The sequence below is a fragment of the Archocentrus centrarchus genome, chromosome 6, assembly GCF_007364275.1.
Source record: "Archocentrus centrarchus isolate MPI-CPG fArcCen1 chromosome 6, fArcCen1, whole genome shotgun sequence".
NCBI lineage: Eukaryota > Metazoa > Chordata > Actinopteri > Cichliformes > Cichlidae > Archocentrus > Archocentrus centrarchus.
This window is the reverse complement of record NC_044351.1, coordinates 607,340-627,512: the sequence shown is the minus strand read 5'-3', so window position 1 is coordinate 627,512 and position 20,173 is coordinate 607,340. Positions and strand designations below refer to the sequence as shown.

Genomic DNA, 20,173 nt, shown 5'->3' with positions numbered 1-20,173 from the left:
CCCGTGGGGGTGCGGTGCGGGGCTGCGTTGGCTTCTTCGGCGTGGGGGGGGGGGCGCGGTGGAGGGTCGGGCGGTCCTTGGGTGCCGTGGGCCCGGGAGCCCTGCCGCCGGCCAGTGCAGGGGGCTGGCCGCTGGGGGGGGGCTGGCTTCTCATCGCCTTGGGTTCCCTGGAGCCCTCGCTCCTCGACTGGGGGGGCTCCGTCTGAGACCACCCTCTCCCGTCTGCTGGGGTAGGTATGCGGTTGTCTTTGGACTGAGTGGCCGGGGGTCTTCCTGGCCCTTGGTGGGCTGCTGGTGGCCTGGGGTTCCGGGGGCTTTCCGTACCTGCCTCTGGCTTCTGATGGGTGGAGCTGCAGCGTTTTGCCCTCATTGGTAAGTACGTTCCATGACACAGACACAAACATGACACAGACACAAACGCCCACTCAATCACAACTCAACAAAATTGTTGGTGTGCGTAACATGCTTTGTTAGTTTTGTTTTTCACACACAAATTTATTTTTGCAAGTATTGATAGTATTTTTTTATATGTTAAAGTGATGAAGTATCTGATTAATAGACTTGTGCTCTTTCCCCTTTTTTTTTTTGCTCCCTTTCTCTCTCCCTTTTTCTTCTCTTTATTTTCCTCTTCTTCAGCCTGTCAGCTCTGGCTGTTACATAGTATGTGGAAAAATAACTCAGATAAATAAAATAAAGGGTTAAAACAACAACAAGAAGAGCCTATTGAGAACCTATAGAGCTCATCTTGAAATAGCAAATATGTTTGGCACAACAACGCATTCAGATCACAGTTCTGCTTGCAAGATCTACCAGACATGACAGGCTTAAAAAAAAAAAAAAAAAAAAAACAAAAAAAAAAAAAAGAAAATACTACAGTTTTTCTTATTTTTCTCCAAGCCTCTTGTCTTTCCATATGAACATGAGACCACAGTCTTTGCTTCATCTCTGATGTTCAGATGTCCAAATCCAGTCTGTGGGAGACTCCAGGCTGATGGGCCATTTTTGCCAAAGTTGACATCCTTATGTACAATTTGTATGTAAACTTTGCTTTGCCACACCATCACAGGTAGAATGTTCTTCAGGATCCCTATCAGGCAAAGCTTCACCTGAAGACTTAAAGGTGAATTGCAGTGTATTTCTGGTTAGTCCTGTTTTTCTGAGTAGTAAGATTGTTAATGTGTTTGGCACCTGTCACAGGTTTGAGACTCCACACTGCATCCAGTCCAGAAAACTGCACAAAAACACGTTTACAGAAGGATTCAGTGCATCTGTTAACTCATGGAGGAAGGATGGGCTGGCATGTGGCATCCCTTCTGTTAGTGCGGTAATCCCGAATGTCTAAACAAGGCCATATCTCACCACGGCGACACCGGTATCCTAGCAGCTGCACCCGATGGTGTTTGTTGGCACGGAAACAGCACAGAGGCTTAGAGGCAAGCACACACACAGAGACAGACTGATGAGACTTTTCAGCTCTCTGTAAATAAGGTAAATGTAGGATGCAAAGTACCAGGAAATGTGCAAACACAGGCTTTACTACCCAGAGAGGATATCAGTCAGTCAGAGATGGTTCGTATAACCGCTCAGGCTTTAATTTCCAGCACACAGTCACTGTGCTCTGCAGTCGTCTTTCATAAATATCAAATATGAACCTAAAACATCAGATTAAGCTCACACAGAAATGCAAAAACATTTAAGTGAATAATTATGCAGATGTGAGCCTGAGTAGGAGGGTTGAGTACACCTGCATTTAGCCCCACTTGTCCTTCCAAGGCCCCCGTTCATTGTGACACAGCTGCAAGCATCGCCCAATCAACAGCTACATCTGGGAGCTCAGTTTGGCTGAATGCATCACGAGTGTTCCCTCAATCTGATTTATGCAAATCACAGCGCACATCTTCAGAGACAGAGCTTTTCAGCTGTTACAGAAGTCAGCTGGCTGCACACGTTTTGTCATATGTGTGTTTTTTCCTCTAATTAAGGCCCCGCTTGATGTGGGAGGCTAAAGGCTCATTTCTCCTCCCAGAGCAATTAATAAAGGGGGTGCATTCAGAGAGCGTCTGTGAACTGTCAGCAGCCCTCTGCTTACAGCTGACAGCAGCAGCGACACAAACAAAAGCAAAGTGAAAACAGATTTTTAGATAATGACCCAAACACCGCTCTCCCCCAACACACTGGAAAATAACTGAACTCACTCAGTTATCTTTAGGAGCACTTCAGAGGTCACATGAGAGAAACTCTGCTGTGGCAACATCCGTAAAGGGAACACCTGAAGTTTTTTAATAGAAAGTGGAATCAGGATTTTATGACATGACTGATTCTCCATAGAAGCTGCTGTTTCTCTGGTTATGGAAAATAAATGGATGGAAAATAAAATGAGTGTCTTCCTGCAGCAGATAAAGCGTGTGAAATACCTCTGATCTATTGATTTTTATAGACATGATGTACTTGAGCCAATCAGGGCCAGACGTTCTCCTCCGGGATCTTCTGGTAGCAGAGTTCATGGTTCCATCAGTGACAGCAAAGCAGCCCCAGACCATCACACTCCCACCACCATGTCTGACTGTTGGTGTTCTTTATGAAACCCTGTGTTAGTTTCTGCAGATGTAACGGGGCTCAAACCTTCCAGAAAGTTCAGCTTCTCTCGTCAGTCCACAGAATATTTTCCCAGAAGTCTCGGGGATCATCCAGATGTTTGTTGGCAGATGTGAGCCGAGCCTTTGTGCTCTTGTTGGTCAGCAGTGGTTTTCTCCTTGGAGCTCTCCCATGGAGGCCATTGTTGCCCAGTCTCTTTATGATTGTTGAATCATGAACTCTGACCTTAGCTGAGCCAAGTGAGGCCTGCAGTTCTTTAGATGTTGTTCTGGGTTCTTCTGTGACCTCCTGGATGAGTCCTCGATGCTCTTGGAGTAATTTTGGTAGCCGGCCGCTCCTGGGAAGGTTCCCAGTGTTCCAAGTTTTCTCCATGTGTGGATAACGGCTCTCACCGTGGTTCTCTGGAGTCCCAAAGCCTCAGAAATGCCTCTGTGACCCTTTCAGACTGATGGATGTCAGTGACTTTGTTCCTCAGCTGCTTCTTTAGATCGTGGATGATGTGCTGCTTTCTGAGATCTTTAGCCTGCTTTAATATATATATATATATATATATATATATATATATATATATATATATATATATACACACACACACACACACACACACACACCTGATGGATGTATACATGGATATATACACATCTGAGGGATGGACTCCTGGCACTATTGGCTACTTACCCAACTCTCTGCTATGGCTCCTGGAATTTGTCTGTTTTGGTGAGTCGTGAGTTTTGTAGAAGCATTCAAGTTTTTAATTCGACTTCTTTGATCTCAAAAACAGAAGTCAGAGTAAAACCTCTAAAACTGATCCAGTAGTTGGAATTCTGTAGTAACACACAGCTGTCTGCTAAGTTGGGAACAACAGCCACCATGAAAAATGATAAAATTTCAAGTGATTAAAGGAGTTTTTGAAATGAGGACCAAAAACACAGTTTTGTGCTTGCATCCATTCTTACAGATCTGCTGCATCATTTATGAAGCTGAAGAGCCATTGTATCATGAGTAATGGGAAAGACTGATATGGGTGTTGGACTGAACCATCATACTGAAGAGAGTGGTGAGCCTCTGAGGCGATTTTGACTCCTAATTAGGATGCCTCCCTGGGAGGTTTTCCAGGCACACCCAACTGTAAGGTAATCCCAGCAGAGCAGTTTGATCAGGAACCTACCTGATGGTGTTGGTTAAATATTGAAGATGTTCACTGTGCAAAACACCAAAGGCTCAATCATTTCTTTGCCTTGACCAAATCATGCAAGCGGGATACAAACTTTGAGGACCACTGTCAAAATCCTGCCTTTGTAAGATGCAACAATATTTTACCAGGAAATGAAATCGAGGGAAGAATTTCTCCCAAAATACATGAAAGATTTGGTAATATTATAAGAAAGTATACATTTTAGGTTGCCAGGCATGAAGAGTGAATTTAAACACAAGATGACCAAAAAGTTTTAAATCAAAAAGTTCATATTTCTGGTTTAATCTCAGGATTAAGTTTGATTATAAAGATTATAAGAGTGCAGTCATAGAGAGGGGATATCCCTAATATGGTCGAATCGGTCACACAGAAGCTCCACCCACTTTCTGTTGGCCCCTTGTGCTTATGAGGGGTAGCCAACTGACTTTTGAGATTAAGGTTTTTGAGCTAAAACAGCCAAGGCCCAATCTAAGTAAGGATTAGTATGAGCTGTGAATCATGCAAAGCTCCTGTAGTAGAGTCCAGAAATAAAAATATGTAGATGGAGCAGAAATTAACAGGAGGACAGGGCTGAAACTACAAATGAGTTTAATTACTCATCAATTTGTCAATGATTTCCTTCATTATTTGGATAATTCAATTTAGTTCAATGTTATTAATATAGCGCCAAATCACAACAGTTGCCACAAGGTGTCTTATACAGTGGTATGAAAGAGTTTGAGCACCCCTGATAATGTTCATGATTTTCCTTTATAAGTCATTGATTGTTCGGATCAGCAATTTCATTTAAATATATCATATAGCAGACGAACACAGTGATATTTGAGAAGTGAAATGAAGGTGGGGTTGGGGCTGAGGGGAGAGAGACAGGACAAAAGACACACTGTGGAAGAGAGCCAGAGATTAATAATAACTAATGATTAAATGAAGAGTGGGGTATAAACAGAGTGCATCATGGGAACCCCCCAGCAGCCTAGGCCTATAGCAGCATAACTAAGGGAGGGTTCAGGGTCACCTGATCCAGCCCTAACTATAAGCTTGATCATAAAGTAAAGTTTTAAGCCTAATCTTAAAAATAGAGAGGGTGTCTGTCTCCTGAATCCAAGCTGGGAGCTGGTTCCACTGAAGAGGGGCCTGAAAGCTGAAGGCTCTGCCTCCCATTCTACTCTTAAGTATCCTAGGAACCACAAGTAAGCCAGCAGTCTGAGAGTGAAGTGCTCTGTTGGGGTGATATGGTACTATGAGGTCTTTGAGATAAGATGGAGCCTGATTATTCAAGACCTTGTAGGTGAGGAGAAGAATTTTAAATTCTATTCTAGATTTAACAGGGAGCCAATGAAGAGAAGCCAAGCTTACAGCACCTGGTATTCCCAGGTGGTCTCCCATACAAGTACTAACCAGACCCAACCCTGCTTAGCATCCAAGATCAGACGAGATCAGGTGTGTTCAGGGTGTTAAGCAATTACCACAAACCTAAAGTTTGGGAACTTTACCAAAGTATTCTCTGAGAAAAATAAAGTATTTACAGTGATTTATAGACTGTATTTGTCATTTTTCTTGTAAAATGTGAAGTTCTGGGACATGTTTGTGGTGGTAGCTCAAAATGTCACAGCTTGTGTGTTCAGCCTTTGAAAACTAAATTGTGGCAACAACTAGACTGTGGTAAAATGAACACAACATGACATGAGTACACAGTGAAAATTGTTTATTCAAAAGCCATAACCTGAAACATAGAGACGGCCTCTTGCACGTGTGATACTTTAACAAAAATACAAGTACAGAAACTGTGTGTGTGTGTTCAGTCCTCTTCCTCCTCAGTGTCCAGCGGTCCTCGGTTTGGAGGGAGGGATGGTTTGATTCGCTGCCAACGGTTTGGTGGCCAGATGATGTGAGAAGCCCGACCGTGAACCAGCCCCACAGACACCTGGGTAAAAAAACAGCTCAGCATCAGAACTGACAGCTGATTTGATTCCATTCAATTCAATTTTATTTATATAGTACAAAATCACAACAACAACCCCCTCAAGGCGCTTTGTATCGTAGGCAAAGACCCTACAATAATACAGAGAAAACCCAACAGTCAAAACGACCCCCTATGAGCAGCACTTGGTGACAGTGGGAAGGAAAAACTCCCTTTAACAGGAAGAAACCTCCAGCAGAACCAGGCTCAGGGAGGGGGGGTCATCTGCTGAGGGGGGAGAGAGCCAGAGATTAATAATAACTAATGATTAAATGCAGAGTGGGGTATAAACAGAGTGCATCATGTGAACCCCCCAGCAGACTAGACCTATAGCAGCATAACTAAGGGAGGGTTCAGGGTCACCTGATCCAGCCCTAACTATAAGCTTGATCATAAAGGAAAGTTTTAAGCCTAATCTTAAAAATAGAGAGGGTGTCTGTCTCCTGAATCCAAGCTGGGAGCTGGTTCCACAGAAGAGGCGCCTGAAAGCTGAAGGCTCTGCCTCCCATTCTACTCTTAAGTATCCTAGGAACCACAAGTAAGCCAGCAGTCTGAGAGCAAAGTGCTCTGTTGGGGTGATATGGGACTATGAGGTCTTTGAGATAAGATGGAGCCTGATTATTCAAGACCTTGTAGGTGAGGAGAAGGATTTTAAATTCTATTCTAGATTTAACAGGGAGCCAATGAAGAGAAGCCAATATGGGAGAAATATGCTCTCTCTTTCTAGTCCCTGTCAGGACTCTAGCTGCAGCATTTTGGATCAGCTGAAGGCTTTTAGGGAGCTTTTAGGACAGCCTGATAATAATGAATTACAATAGTCCAGCCTAGAAGTAATAAATGCATGAATGAGCTTTTCAGCATCACTCTGAGAAAGGATGTTTCTAATTTTAGAAATATTGCGCAAATGCAAAAAAGCGGTCCTACATATTAGTTTAATATGTGCATTGAAGGACATATCCTGGTCAAAAATGACTCCAAGATTTCTCACAGTGTTACTGGAGGCCAAAGTAATGCCATCCAGAGTAAGTATCTGGTTAGACACCATGTTTCTAAGATTTGTGGGGCCGAGTACAAGAACTTCAGTTTGATCTGAATTTAAAAGCAGGAAATTAGAGGTCATCCAGGCCTTAATGTCTTTAAGACATTCCTGCAGTTTAACTAATTGATGTGTGTCATCTGGCTTCATTGATAGATAAAGCTGAGTATCATCTGCATAACAATGAAAATGTATGCAGTGCTTTCTAATAATACTACCTAAGGGAAGCATGTATAATGTAAATAGAATTGGTCCTAGCACAGAACCCTGTGGAACTCCATAATTAACCTTAGTGTGTGAAGAAGACTCCCCATTTACATGAACAAATTGGAGTCTATGAGATAAATATGATTCAAACCACTGCAGTGCAGTACCTTTAATACCTATAGTATGCTCTAATCTCTGTAATAAAATGTTATGGTCAACAGTATCAAAGCTGCACTGAGGTCTAACAGGACAAGAACAGAGATGAGTCCACTGTCAGAGGCTGTAAGAAGATAATTCAGAGAGAGAGAGATCCTGTCCTCAGGTATCCTGATTACACATGTCCTAAGGTGACGGTGCCATGGGAATCTCTGAGCATCACTGACTGAATCAGCTGTGGCAGAGCTGTGGGCCCCGGGGTGAGAGAGGCAGCAGACTGGAGGTTAGAAGGTGAGTAGCCTCGTATATGTTTGCCGCAGCAGCAGGACAGCACAGAGGGCAGTTTGTGAAGATGTAGGTGGAGCCCTGTAGGATGGGCAGACAGGGTTAGGGCTGCAGTTGAGTAGTCAGTTTTTATGTATAGGGAGTATTTGTATGACAGCCAGGAACAGGTCCAACTGTCCTTTATAACCTTTAGCAGAGGATACACTGGACCATCCTTGATTAAAGACCTCCCACAGTCACTCGACACACTTTAGCCTTTTCAGTTTTACAATCAGTGAGTTTTTCTCTGTGATACTCAAATGTCTTAAACTTATGTTGAGGAAAAATGCCTGATTCGGAAGAAATACTACTGCAATTATTTTTTGAGAGCATTTTGGCAAATCCATGTTCAATCTGTTTGTCATAACTGTAATAAAATGGCAAACATCGCAAATCTGCTGCTGTCTACAGACAAACACATTCACATTCACTTCACCGATGTACAGAAAGTATGTCTTCAATTTTAATAACCGCATGTTGGTATAATTTCTGCAGTTGGGCTGGTTAGGCACAAAAATAGCTCAGTTCTACAGTCAATAAAAATACTTATGATGGGTAATGAAATTAAAGCATTCTCTGAATTGGAAATATTAGTTATGCTGTTATACATTCAGAGACATCCAGAACCTGCAGGGACTGAGTTTGAGAACACTTGCTTCATTCTTTGATGAATATATTAAACACATGCATCCAACTAGGCTAAAATAACACAACACTGACAGCTGGGTTTCCTCTCCTTTGAGTCACTTGTTGCCTTGGTGGTTACCAAAAACCGATAAGTTAAGTGCTTCTCTGCTTTAAAGGCAGCTTATTTGGGAGGTTTCATTCAGATTATGGTGCAGAGACTTTCAGACATCAACAGCAGAGATAATTCAACCTGGCAAGCAGACAGCTGAAGCTCCGTGTGCTCGCTGATGTCCGGCATCGTCCTCGCCGCATCAATTAGAGCTGCTTTGCATAAAGTCAAATGCACATATGCCAGCAAATGTTTTTAAGGACTCCTGTTATCTCTCAAAAGCTGGCATCTAGTTAAAAAAACAACACGCAGCATTCATCTCCATCTTCAGAATAACCTTTTTAGAGTCTGCAATTGGGCCGGAGGTGGGATATGAAGTTGGTTTCAGAGTGCTTGATTGGACTTTTGGGGGTGTCGCGGCAGATTCAGAGCTATAGTCAGGGTAACAGGAATAAGGTCCAAGCTGACAACAACTGCAGGTCAAACTCCAGTTTAATAAAAGCACTGAGTAATATTTATCTGCCTGCAGATGACACTGAGGTGTTATCTACTAAACCAAAGCAGTGAGGCATTCCTGCCTCACACCTGAAGGCTGTGGAGGCAGCGCACATCCAGGTCAGCACAAACTCATCTTCTTTGGATCTCAGAAACATGAGATTAGAAATATCAAACAAACATGTTCCCATTTAGTACCTTAGCTCTGTAAGCTCAAATTCTTCAGCTACTTGGTGGAAAATCAGGAAAAATATCCATGCTGACTTCTAAGATTTTTCCTCATTTATTGTCCAACCGTCTTTGACCCAAATATAATCCATCTGAACGGATGAAAATCAAATAACTGATACTTCAAATGTTGCTAGTAAAGGCACACAGCTGTTCTGTGATTCCCTGCTTTTGCTTTATTGATGCTTTCAGTCTTTGTTTGGTGTTTTGCTGTTTTTTGTTTCTGTCTATATAATTAGTTTTTTTGGTTGTTTCTCAGTAGATTAGCTTAATTCCTTGGTTTCCTTTTATTCTCTGTCCCTTTTTGTGGCCTTCTTTTTTTACTCAGCTTTTTTCAGGGTGACAGCATTAATTCTGTTGTTTTGTCAAACCAGAATGATATAAAATGAGAAACGCACATTGGAGAAGGTGGAACTGCCCAATGTTAGCTTTTTTACCAAGTAAACTGATTACAGGGATTAATCAAAAAATTAATCAAATTGCATAGTAGGTTTTCCCTTTCTGGTTCTATTTTTGGACAGCTTCATGTTTTTGGAGCACTCTTTTCCTTCTCGGGTTGCTGCAGTGTCTGCAGTAATACAGATCTACATTCCTTCCCTCACCGATAACCATGAGCTGTGGACAGAGACCAAAAGAATACGATCACGGATGTCTGGGTGGTCCCTTAGTGTGAGGGTGAGGAGCTCAGTCAGGTGGGGTTCAGAGCTGCTGCTCCTCCACATTGAGGTGGTTCAGGTATCTGACCAGGATTCCTCCTAGGTGAGGTTTTGGGCTTGGAAGGCTAGGAGACCTCTTTGCTGACATGGGAACATCTCAGTGTCCCCTCCGTGGGAGACGTCTGAAAATCTCTGCTTGGAATGCTGCTTGTGTGGTACTTACTGTATTCATAGCACCTTTAAATATTATGTCTGGTTAGGACCTGGATAAGCAGCAGAGGATGTATGGATGTATGGGTGGGTGGATGGATAGGTGGATGGATGGATGGATGCAAATGGATGGTATGGGTAACTGGGTGGGTGGATGGATGGATGGATGGATGGATGGGTAATTTGGTGGTGGATGGATGGATGGATGGTGGTGGTGGATGGATGGATGGATGGATGGATGGATGGATGGGTGGGTGGATGATGGATGGATGGATGGATAGGTGGGTGGGTGATGGATGGATGATGGATGGGTGTGGTGGATGCTGGTGATGATGGTGGATGATGTCAGTGGGTGGGTGGCTGGATGGATGGCTGGATGGGTCCGTGGGTGGTGGCTGGCTGGCTGGCTGGTGGCTGCTTGGCTGGTCCTTGGTGGATGGCTTGGCTGGCTGGCTGGCTGGGTCGTGGGTGGGTGCTGTGGCTGGGTGCTGTGCTGGGTTGTTTCTGTGGTTGGGCTGGCTGCTGTGGCTGGTGGGTGGGTGGCTGGCTGGCTGGCTGGGTCGTGGGTGTGGTGCTGGCTGCTGGTCGTGTGTGGGTGTGGGCTGTCTGGCTGGCTGGCTGGGTTCGTGGGTGGGGCTGGCTGGCTGGCTGGGTCCTGTGGTGGCTTGGCTGGCTGCTGGTCCGTGGGTGGGTGGCTGGCTGGCTGGCGAGCTGGTGGCTGGGTCCGTGGTGGCTGGCTGGCTGGCTGGCTGGCTATGCTGGCTGTGCCTGGTCCGTGGCTGGCTGGCTGGCTGGCTGGCTGGGTCCGTGGGTGCTGGCTGGCTGGCTGGCTGGCTGGCTGGCTGGTGCTGCTGGCTGGCTGGGTTGCTGGGTGCTGAGGCTTGCGCTGGCTGGATGCTGGCTGGCTGGCTGGTGGGTGGTGCGCTGGCTGGCTGCTGGATGGCTGGCTGGGCTGGCTGCTGGCTGGTCCGTGGGTGGGGTGGCGGGTTGGCTGGCTGTCTGGATGGCTGGGTCCGTGGGTGTGTGGCTGGCTGCTGTCATGGGTGGGTTGGCTGGATGGATGATGGATGGTGTGGACTGGTATGCTGGGTGGGTGGGTGGTGGATGGCATGATTGGGGGGTGGGTGGCTGGATCGCTGGTGGTCCGTGGGTGGGTGGATGTGGCTGGCTGGTCCGTGGCTGGCTGCTGGCTGGCTGGGTCCGTGGGTGGGTGGCTGGCTGGCTGGCTGGATTGCTGGGGTCCGTGGGTGCGTGGGATGGATGGCTGGCTGGCTGGGTCCGTGGGTGGGTGCTCTGGCTGGCGGGGCTGCTGGCTGGGTCCGTGGGTGGTGGCTGGCTGGCTGGCTGGGTCGTGGGTGGGTGGCTGGCTGGCTGTGCTGGGTCCGTGGGTGAGTGGCTGGCATGGCTGGCTGGGTCCGTGGGTGTGGTGGCTGGCTGGCTCGGCGGGCTGGCTGTAGGTGGGCTGGCTGGCGGCGGGCTGGCTGGCTGGGTCCGTGGTGGCTGGCTGGCTGTCTGGCTGGCTGGCTGGCTGGCTGCTGGCGGGTACGTGGATGAGGATGGATGGATGTCTGTGGTCGTGGGTGGACTGATGGGTGTGGGTGGGTGGACTGGATGCCGATGGTGGATGGCTGGGTAGTGGGTGGGTGGCTGCTGGTGGGTGCGTGCTGGCTGTCTGGCTGGCTGGGGTGGTGGTTGGGTGGCTGATGGCTGGCTGGCTGGCTGGGTACGTGGGTGGGTGGCTTGATCTGGATGGCTGGTGTGGTGGCTGGATGGATGGCTGTGGTGGCTGGCTGTGCTGGCTGCTGGCTGGCTGGCTGGTCCGTCGGCTGGCTGGCTGTGCCTGGCTGGCTGGCTGGCTGGCTGGTCCGTGCTGCTGGCTGGCTGCTGGCTGGCTGGCTGGGTGTGGCTGGCTGGCTGCTGGGTGGGTCCAGTGGTGGGTGGCTGGCTGGCTGGCTGGGTCCGTGGCTGGCTGGCCTTGGCTGGCTGGGTCCGTGGGTGTGTGGCTTGGCTGGCTGGCTGGCTGGGTCGTGGGTGCGTGGCTGGCTGGCTGGCTGGTCCGTGGGTGGTGGCTGGCTGGCTGGCTTGCTGGCTGGCTGGGTCCGTGGGTGGCTGGCTGGCTGGCTGGCTGGCTGTGGTCCGTGGCTGGCTGGCTGGCTGGCTGGCTGGCTGGCTGGGTCCGTGGTGGCTGGCTGGCTGGGTCCGTGGGTGGGTGGCTGGCTGGCCTGGCTGGCTGGTGCTGGTCCGTGGGTTGGTGCTGTGCTGGCTGGCTGGCTGGCTGGAGGCTGGGTCCGTGGGTGCGTGGCTGGCTGGCTGGCGGGTGGGTGGGTTGGGCTGGGGCTGTGCTGGCTGCCTGCTGGTGGCTGGGTCCGTGGGGTGGGGCTGGTGCTGGCTGCTGGGTGGGTGGCTGGCTGGCTGGGTGGGTGGCTGGCTGGCTGGCTGGCTGCTGGGTGTGGCTGGTGGCGGTCGTGTGCTTGGTGGCTGGTGGTGGATGCTGTGGTCAGGGGGTGGTCCTGGGTGGTGGTGGTGGCTGGTGGTGGCTGCTGGCTGGGTGGGTGGTGGCTGGCTGGCTGGCTTGGGTTGGTTTGGTTGGCTGGCTGGATGGCTGGGGTGCTGGCTTGGGGCTGGTTGGCTGCTGTGGTGCTGTGTGGATGGCTGATCCCTAATTCTTCCTATAGCTTTTGTGTGTCTCTTTTGGCTGCCTTGCCTTTCTATCATAGTTGCCTCTATGGTGGATTCTTTTCCTGTTTGCGGTTTTTATTCTATGTTGCTCGTTGGAGTCTTTATCATCATTATTTTTAATTTCCTTGCCTTTCAGTTGAACATCTCTAGGTTCTTTGATTTCCTTTGCAGCCCTCTGTTTTGCGTCTTTGTTGAATTTTTCCGGATCATTGTTTAGAGGCTTTTGAATGCAGTGGCTGTGTGTAATTCCTGGCTGTATCATTTAACTCTTTAGTCTTTTCTCTTCAAACCATGTTGGCTCATTACTTTCTCTGTTTGCGTCCACATCAGGATTGGTTTTCAGCTCTGAGGGGAAGAAACCTCAGCATCTGGCTGGCTCACTGTTATTGATCAACACCCCCATCAGCTCTCTGCAGATGAATTGCAGCCATTTCATGCTTTGGGCTCAGTAGAAATCTTATTTATTGCACCTATAAACGCGTTAATAGGCCATACTTCCCACAGTGTGAGATCGACTGACATGAAAGCCTGACTCGTCTGTGTTGCATATGCATGGAAATTTCCTCCATTTCATATTTTGCAAAGTTTTGAATTTCTCAAAACCAAACAAAGAAAAAAGTTTCAACTTACTGAAAGAACTTAGAGGGAAGGTATATCCCTCCATATCATATGCATTTGCACTATATGCTGTATCTAGAGGTTGTGGGTGTTTTTTCCTTTTTGTTTTGGACTATTTGTGATCGACCCAAAGGCTGACTGCATCATCTGCAGCATTGCAAAGCCTGTGAGGTGGGTGGCAGTGAGGACTGCCAGGCTGATTTTAAAAAGAATATTTTATTCAAATGAGACCTCCATCATTGGAAAGGATACATCCTGAATGCAGTCAGTGATTTAGCTGTTTGAGTCTATTTCCTGTAGTATGAATATTTGGTAATATTATTAAACTGTCAGCTGAAAATGCATTCATGATGAGACGCAGCTGAGGCATGACATGCTTCAGCCATTCAGCAGGAATGAAAGGGTAATGATGTCTGTTAGGAGGGCCCGATACTGATGGGTGCTCTTCAACTCCACAATAAAACATCTACTGACAAAGACCACCATGTTCACACCACCTGCTCAAATGAACTTTTTGAACTGCAGAAAAATATTTTTGCTGCAGCTGAAAGAGTTTGGGTGCTGCACATCGACAGGCTGGAACAGATGAGAGCTGGTCTGGAGCTTTGCAGGCAAGAACTGGATGTCGTCCTTCTGTGCAGCAGTGACAGAAAAATGACCGTGAAAATGGTGACAAGTGTGGATGAAATAAACACAGGTTGATGTTGTTAACTTGCAGCAATAACATCAACTCTGACGGCAACTATTTCATCAAATGTGTTAAAAAAAATCCACAGCTTTGCACTGGCAGCTCTCAACCACCCCCACCTGCTCCAGTTTCTACCCCAACAAACCAGCTGATACTGAGCGTCACAAGCTGGTAGCAATAATGTGAAGTCACAAATATCCATACCGTTACCACAGTCTCACCTTTTTTGCTGTTGTATTCATCCATCCAGTTAGACAGATTTGCACAGGGTCTGAATTTATTATACAGTTATATGAAAAAGAAAGTACGACTCTCTGCAGTCCTGTGAAAACCCCCTGATTCAGTATCTTATAGAACCTCCATCAGCAGCAATAAGCTGCAGTGATGTTTCCTGTGTGGCTTCATCAGTCTGTCTCATCACTGTGGAGCTTCACAGCGTAGCTTCAGCTCAGTGAGGTTTGCAGCATTCATTCCTGCACAGCTCTCTGAAGGCCCCCCCACAGCATTCAGCAGGCTGAGGTCTGGACTCTGACTGGGCCATTGCTGCACCTTCATTCTTGGATCATCGTCCTGTTGGTGACCCAGTTTGGTCCCAGCTTCAGCTGTGGGACAGACGGCCTCACGTGAGCCTCTACAATACTTTGGTCTACAGAGGAGTAGGGCTGCATAAAACGATTATTTTAGTAATCGAGTATTCTATCGATTATTCCAGCGATTAATCGAGTAATCGGATAAGAAATACTTTTTTTATTAACAGTTTATCTGCATATTTTAACTTCCGTACTGCAGTTTCTCGCCATGTGAACAAACAGCGGTGAATGGAGCAGCTACAAAGTTCTCTTTTCTTCACATTAACACTTGCTGATCAGGTGCTTGATGAAGGACCTCCAGCTGTTTCACAGATTTAATGGTGGTTACTAAAAGAAAAGGCTGCTGTTTTGGACGCTGGAAAAACGTTTCCTTTTTCACTACTTGAGCTCACCGTCACAGCTTCGCCTCTTTGCGCTTGCGCAGTTAAAACCGCTGCCTGCTATGAGTGTTTTCAAAAACTAGTGGCTGCGGGAGCCATGGCGCATGTGTGAGTAATGGTGTAATGCTTTGTATTCACAAGCATTCTCGAAAATACGTTTCTACTGCAGGTCTATATTTAGTCACTAATAAGGGATTAAAGTATAAAAAATATTTTGAAGGAGCCCCTCGGTCCTGGGGGGCGGGCCTTCCGGTACCGAACCATCGCTAGTGCTAATGGCCCGCGCTCGCTAGCAAACCAGTTCTGGTAGCTACAGCTGAAGTGAAGACAAAAATAGCAGCTGAAATTCTCAGCGAGCACAACACACACAGACACACAGAGAGCAGTGGAGGCGTGGAAATGCATGTCAGCGACAGTTGCCACCCGTCCCGTAAAGTACGGAACACGGCATGTTAGGGAGCCGTATTCCACGGAGTCCCGTAACATACGGGGTTCTGTATTTTACGAGACAGGTGGCAACTCTAGTGATGATCCACTCTGTGTTAAATGAAATCCATCGCAGCGACGGAGAGCTTTTTAGAATGTGTGCTTGTGTATACGTGAGTGATTCACACTCCAGTCCAGTAGGTGGCGGTAATGCAGTTCTATGTTGGTTTGCCAGCCCCCAATAAACCCACAAAAAAACGTCAGCACTAATGCTGCTAATGCTAGTGACTAGCGCCGCTTACACCGAGACAGCTGAGCGCTGCAGAGTTTAAACGAAGCATCGACACAGTAAATTTGTGTCGATAAATTTTTAGAATCGATTTAATCGAGTTAATCGATGAATCGTTGCAGCCCTACAGAGGAGTTCACGGTCCACTCAGAGACTGCAGGGAGCCCAGATCCTCCTCCACCGTGCTGACAGCTGCTCTGAGGTGTTGGTGCTGATGTTTCCTCCAAACGTGCTGCTGTGCATTCTGGACAAACATCTGCACTTTGGTCTGTTTGTTCCAGAAGTCTTTGTGTTTGTTCAGATGCAGCTTTGCAGACCTGAGCTGTGCTGCCAAACATCTGCATTTTGGACACTGGGCCTCATTTATTAACACTGCATACGCACAAATCTGTGAGTAAATCATGCACAGGAGGCCTTTCATGCACACATCTGTGATTTATCAATAGCAAATTAGAAATCCCTCTGACCCTCACACCATGTGTGTATGAACAAATGGCAGCCTGACTGCCTTAGGAAGTCTTTAAAATGAATACTACTGCTGCTACTGCTACTAATAAGAACAATAACTGAATTATTATTATTTTTTTTATTATTGCCCTTTAGTCATTATTTACAGTTATTTATTTATTATTATTTCCTGCTCAGAATTACAATAAAGAATTTACTGCATGTAAAGAAAACAAAACTAAATGGAAATGTTCTTTTTCAGGAACTTTGTACCATCATGACCTTTAACCTTTAACATGCAGAGGCCTGCAGAGGCTGAGATGGAGCTCTTGGGTTTGTTGCTTGGTCTGAGGTTGGGCTGAATTTCCCACTCCTGGGAAGACTGGTGGCTATCCTGAATGATCTTTCCCCCCTGCAGAATGATGGACTTCAGATTGTTTGGAAATGGCCCTAACCCTTCCTGAAACAAAATGATAAGACTTCTACTTTTATAGAGAAGCCCATCACAGAAGCTGCACCTTCAGTTGCAAAGCCAGGAAATGCTAGCCATAACATTTTGTCAGACTCCCTTCAGAGTGAGGGACTTAGTAGGAGGTCTCAGATGCAGCCCAGGTGCACAGATGCAGTTACAGATCACACCTTTGTAGGTGATTCTCATGCAGATGACCAGCATGTGTCAGTAGATATATACGATTTTATGTGTGAGGCTCCTGTTAATCCTGAAGATCATTTTTTAAAATTTAGCTAGCTATACCTTAACAGCAGCCACTGGTAGGTTAATGAAAATTTTTAATAGATCAGGACCTGAATCACCCCTACACAGTGTCACAGGAGCGCGAGCGCTGATTTTATTATTGCTCCTGCTCTGCAGACTTTTTCAAGATGCAGCTCAAAGAAAATCAGGAGGATAAATTTTTCTCCCACCGACAGCGCAGCGGTAAGAAAACTCCTGCCTCGCAGTAAATCACACCCTGGATTTGCACATAGATGTTTTAACAGCACAGCATATGGCCCTGCTGCTCAGCCTCACTGCCACTGTTTCCTGGTGGTCATTGAAAGTACTGCAACAAAAATCATCATCTAAGGTTGCACACGAGTGGGATGGCCAGAGACATGATAAGAGAGACGGGGCATATTTCAAACTAGCTCTCGACCTCTCTGTGTAAGGCCGAAGTGTCGTTCTGTCCCTCTGAAACAGCTCAGGAGCAAAGTGGGAGACCAGAGAAGCTCTGCAGAGCCGCTGCTCTGCGGCTCTGGGTTTGAGCACCTTGGCTAGTTTGTATCAGTGGGAGATCTGGGCTTTCTGTCTGGCCTGGAATGTGCTGTCCATAGCAAATGACTACTTCTTTGCTGAAAATGTATCCAGCTCCATCCCACAGAGGAAAACTACAAACAGCACACAGTGAACAGGAGTCAATATGAGAATATTAACACTCCTCCTGCTCTGGAGAGATGAGCCTGAAACATGGCAGTAATGAAATGTGTGCCAGCTTGGACAAACCCCGCATGAGGAAACATCCTCTTTCATTAACATACCCGTCTCATCTATGACGAGAACAAAACGACTGAAAGATGCCACAGAAAACCATCCGTCACTTCCACTTCCCTGAGGATGCCATAAAGCTCACCCCGGCTCAGGATGGGATACTCATACCTATGCTTGATTCATGATTATAATATTACTATGAAATGTGGTAGAAACATGTAGTTTTGCAGCCCTAATCCCCGATTATTGCACAGAACTGCCACACATGTTCCCAGGTAATATTTACACTGTTACCTTTAAACAAAGAAGAACGCTGGGCACCGGCAGGGTTCACGTCAGCATTATTATATCCTCATATGTTTAAACAGCAACCAGTGTTACCCTCTTATTATGAGGTTACTACAACAAGTCAGGGTATAAATTCTGATACACAGATGTTACCTTTTTTTGCTAGCAGGTTATTATATTTTTACCAATATGTTACTATACTATTACTAATTGGTTTTGCCACATTGTGATGCCATTTTTCTGGTAACCCAGTTACATAATTTTCAATGTAATATTACTCAGCTTTAATTATTGTTGATATATGACTATTACTTAATATCACTTTGATAATTAAGTGTTAATAACTGGCGCATCATTACTGCATTCAAGGCTGGGTGCCTGATTTTATACGGCTGTGGCAGCAGCAGGACTGAAAGCACTTGTTTCAGGGGTTAAGAGCTTTGACCCACTACTTCAGTCCATATAGTGTCTCATAGACTGGTTGAAAAGTCCTACACATGAAAGTGATTTTACCAAAGAGGCCATTATAATAAGTGTCACTGCAGAGGGAGGAGTTCTTACTGGTCCAAAACTGTTGCTGTCCAGACTGTGTCCGTGATGATCTCCCTCAATCCAGAAGTGACCGTCAGGAACTCGAATGTATCGGTTCTTGTAGCCCAGAGTCCTGAAAAGATGGAACAAAGAAACTTGTAAGGAAGCAAGAACTTCTTTTTCTGCCAGACTTTGGTTATAAATTCACCCAGAGAGGAAAATCAGGTGAAGCCAAGCCAGAATTTTAAAGATGGCAGCTCTCCTCTCAGTTCCAGCAAAGTTTAACGTTTTCCTCCAAGCTCAGTGATGACAATGATCTTGAGTTTTAAACGATCGATAATGAGCTGAAAGACCATTCTGAAATCTCTACACTGTTCTCACTTTAAAAACAGAAATTTTTATTTGCATCCCTCTAAGAAGAAGAACTTTTATTGTCACATACATGCAGTGAAATTCAGTCTCTGCATTTAACCCATCACACATGCAGCACACACACACGGAGCAGGGGGCAGCTAGAAAGCGCCCTTGCTCAAGGGCCCACAGTGGTGTACTGAGGGCGGATACAGGCAGCACTTCAACACCTCAATATTCCAATGCCAGTCTGAGGGTGATCTGGGGCTTCTCCTCCCGATGGTTCAGATTCTAGATGGTTTTCAATCCATTTCAGTCCACCCAAGTGTGGAAATCCCAGTTTTTCCAGTGCATGCCAGTCCGGGGATTCGAAGCAGCATCCTCTCAGTCATAAACCCTAGGTCACCACTCCCCCACTGCCATCTGTAGCAACCCCAACTCAAACCCGAGGCAGTCAGAGTATGTAATTATGCAAAAGAGCTTTTTTATTAAATTGTTCTCCCAAGTCTGGCAATCAGGGAATGAATAAAATAATCACTTGAACAGACCAGCATCAAAAACTGTTCACATCTTTAAAAACAGTCAGTTTTGGCCAAAATAGATGGTTAGGGCAGGATTAGGCTCAGTGTTCTCACCAAAAAAAACCCAGAAGAACTTTATGCTACAGTCACAAGAATTTCTATAAACTCACCAGCCACTTTGTTAGGTACACCTGCTCAGCTGCTCATTATCTATATAGCATATTATTCGTGTGGGAGATATTGCCTGTTGAAATATTAGAAAATCATGATTCACGAGGTCAAATATAGGGCACGGCACCCAAAGTTTGGAGGGCCATATCTCAGAAACCCTTTGGAGCTGAGGCCTATAATGTTGCATGTGTATACACACAGAGGTACTTTCATAATAATTTTCATTCAAATCTGAGTCGGTGACCTGGGAAGGATTTTGGCTTTTTGGTTGAGTTCATATGGAATGACCCGGAGGGCTTTTTTATAGAGCAACAAACTCTTTTTCCAGGCTAAATGAGCATCTTCTAATTTAGTGAGACGCCATTCCCTCTCCAGCTTTCGGGTTATCTGCTTTAAGCTGTGCGTTTGTGAATTATACCACGGAGTCAGGCACTTCTGATTTGAAGCTTTCCTTTTCAGAGGAGCCACAGTATCCAAAGTTATACGCAGTGAGGATGTAAAACTATTGACGAGATAATCGACCTCACTGGGAGCAGAGTTTAGGTAGCTGCTCTGCACTGTGTTGGCACTGAAGAGCATAACAATGAAGGAATTAGATCCTTAAACTTAGTTACAGCACTTTCAGAAAGACTTCTACTGTAAGAAAACTTATTCCCCACTGCTGTGTAATCCATTAAAGTAAATGTAAATGTTACTAAGAAATGATCAGACAGGAGGGGGCTTTCAGGGAATACTGTTAAGTCTTCAGTTTCTATGCCATATGTCAGGACAAGATCCAGAGTATGATTAAAGTGGTGGGTGGGCTCCTTTACATTTTGAGAAAAGCCAATTGAATCTAACAATAGATTAAATGCAGTGTTGAGGCTGTCATTCTCAGCATCTACATGGATGTTAAAATCACCCACTATAA

At 46.1% G+C, this 20,173-nt stretch overlaps 1 protein-coding gene and 1 pseudogene across 2 annotated transcripts in view; both read right to left on the bottom strand.

The window, feature by feature from the left end:
* Positions 1–5,139: 5,139 nt before the first annotated feature.
* LOC115782392 (uncharacterized) lies at positions 5,140–5,263 on the bottom strand (annotated as a pseudogene).
* Positions 5,264–5,503: 240 nt separating this feature from the next.
* The window catches only part of immp2l (inner mitochondrial membrane peptidase subunit 2), a 236,312-nt gene continuing 221,642 nt past the window's right edge, over positions 5,504–20,173 (bottom strand). For both annotated transcript variants that reach the window (XM_030732265.1, XM_030732266.1), the window contains exons 5-6: positions 18,251–18,353; positions 5,504–5,714 (exon numbers count right to left, since the gene is read on the bottom strand). In XM_030732265.1, coding sequence (XP_030588125.1) covers positions 5,589–5,714; positions 18,251–18,353 — 229 coding nt within the window. In that variant the 3' untranslated portion in view covers positions 5,504–5,588. The remainder of the gene's footprint in view (positions 5,715–18,250; positions 18,354–20,173) is intronic.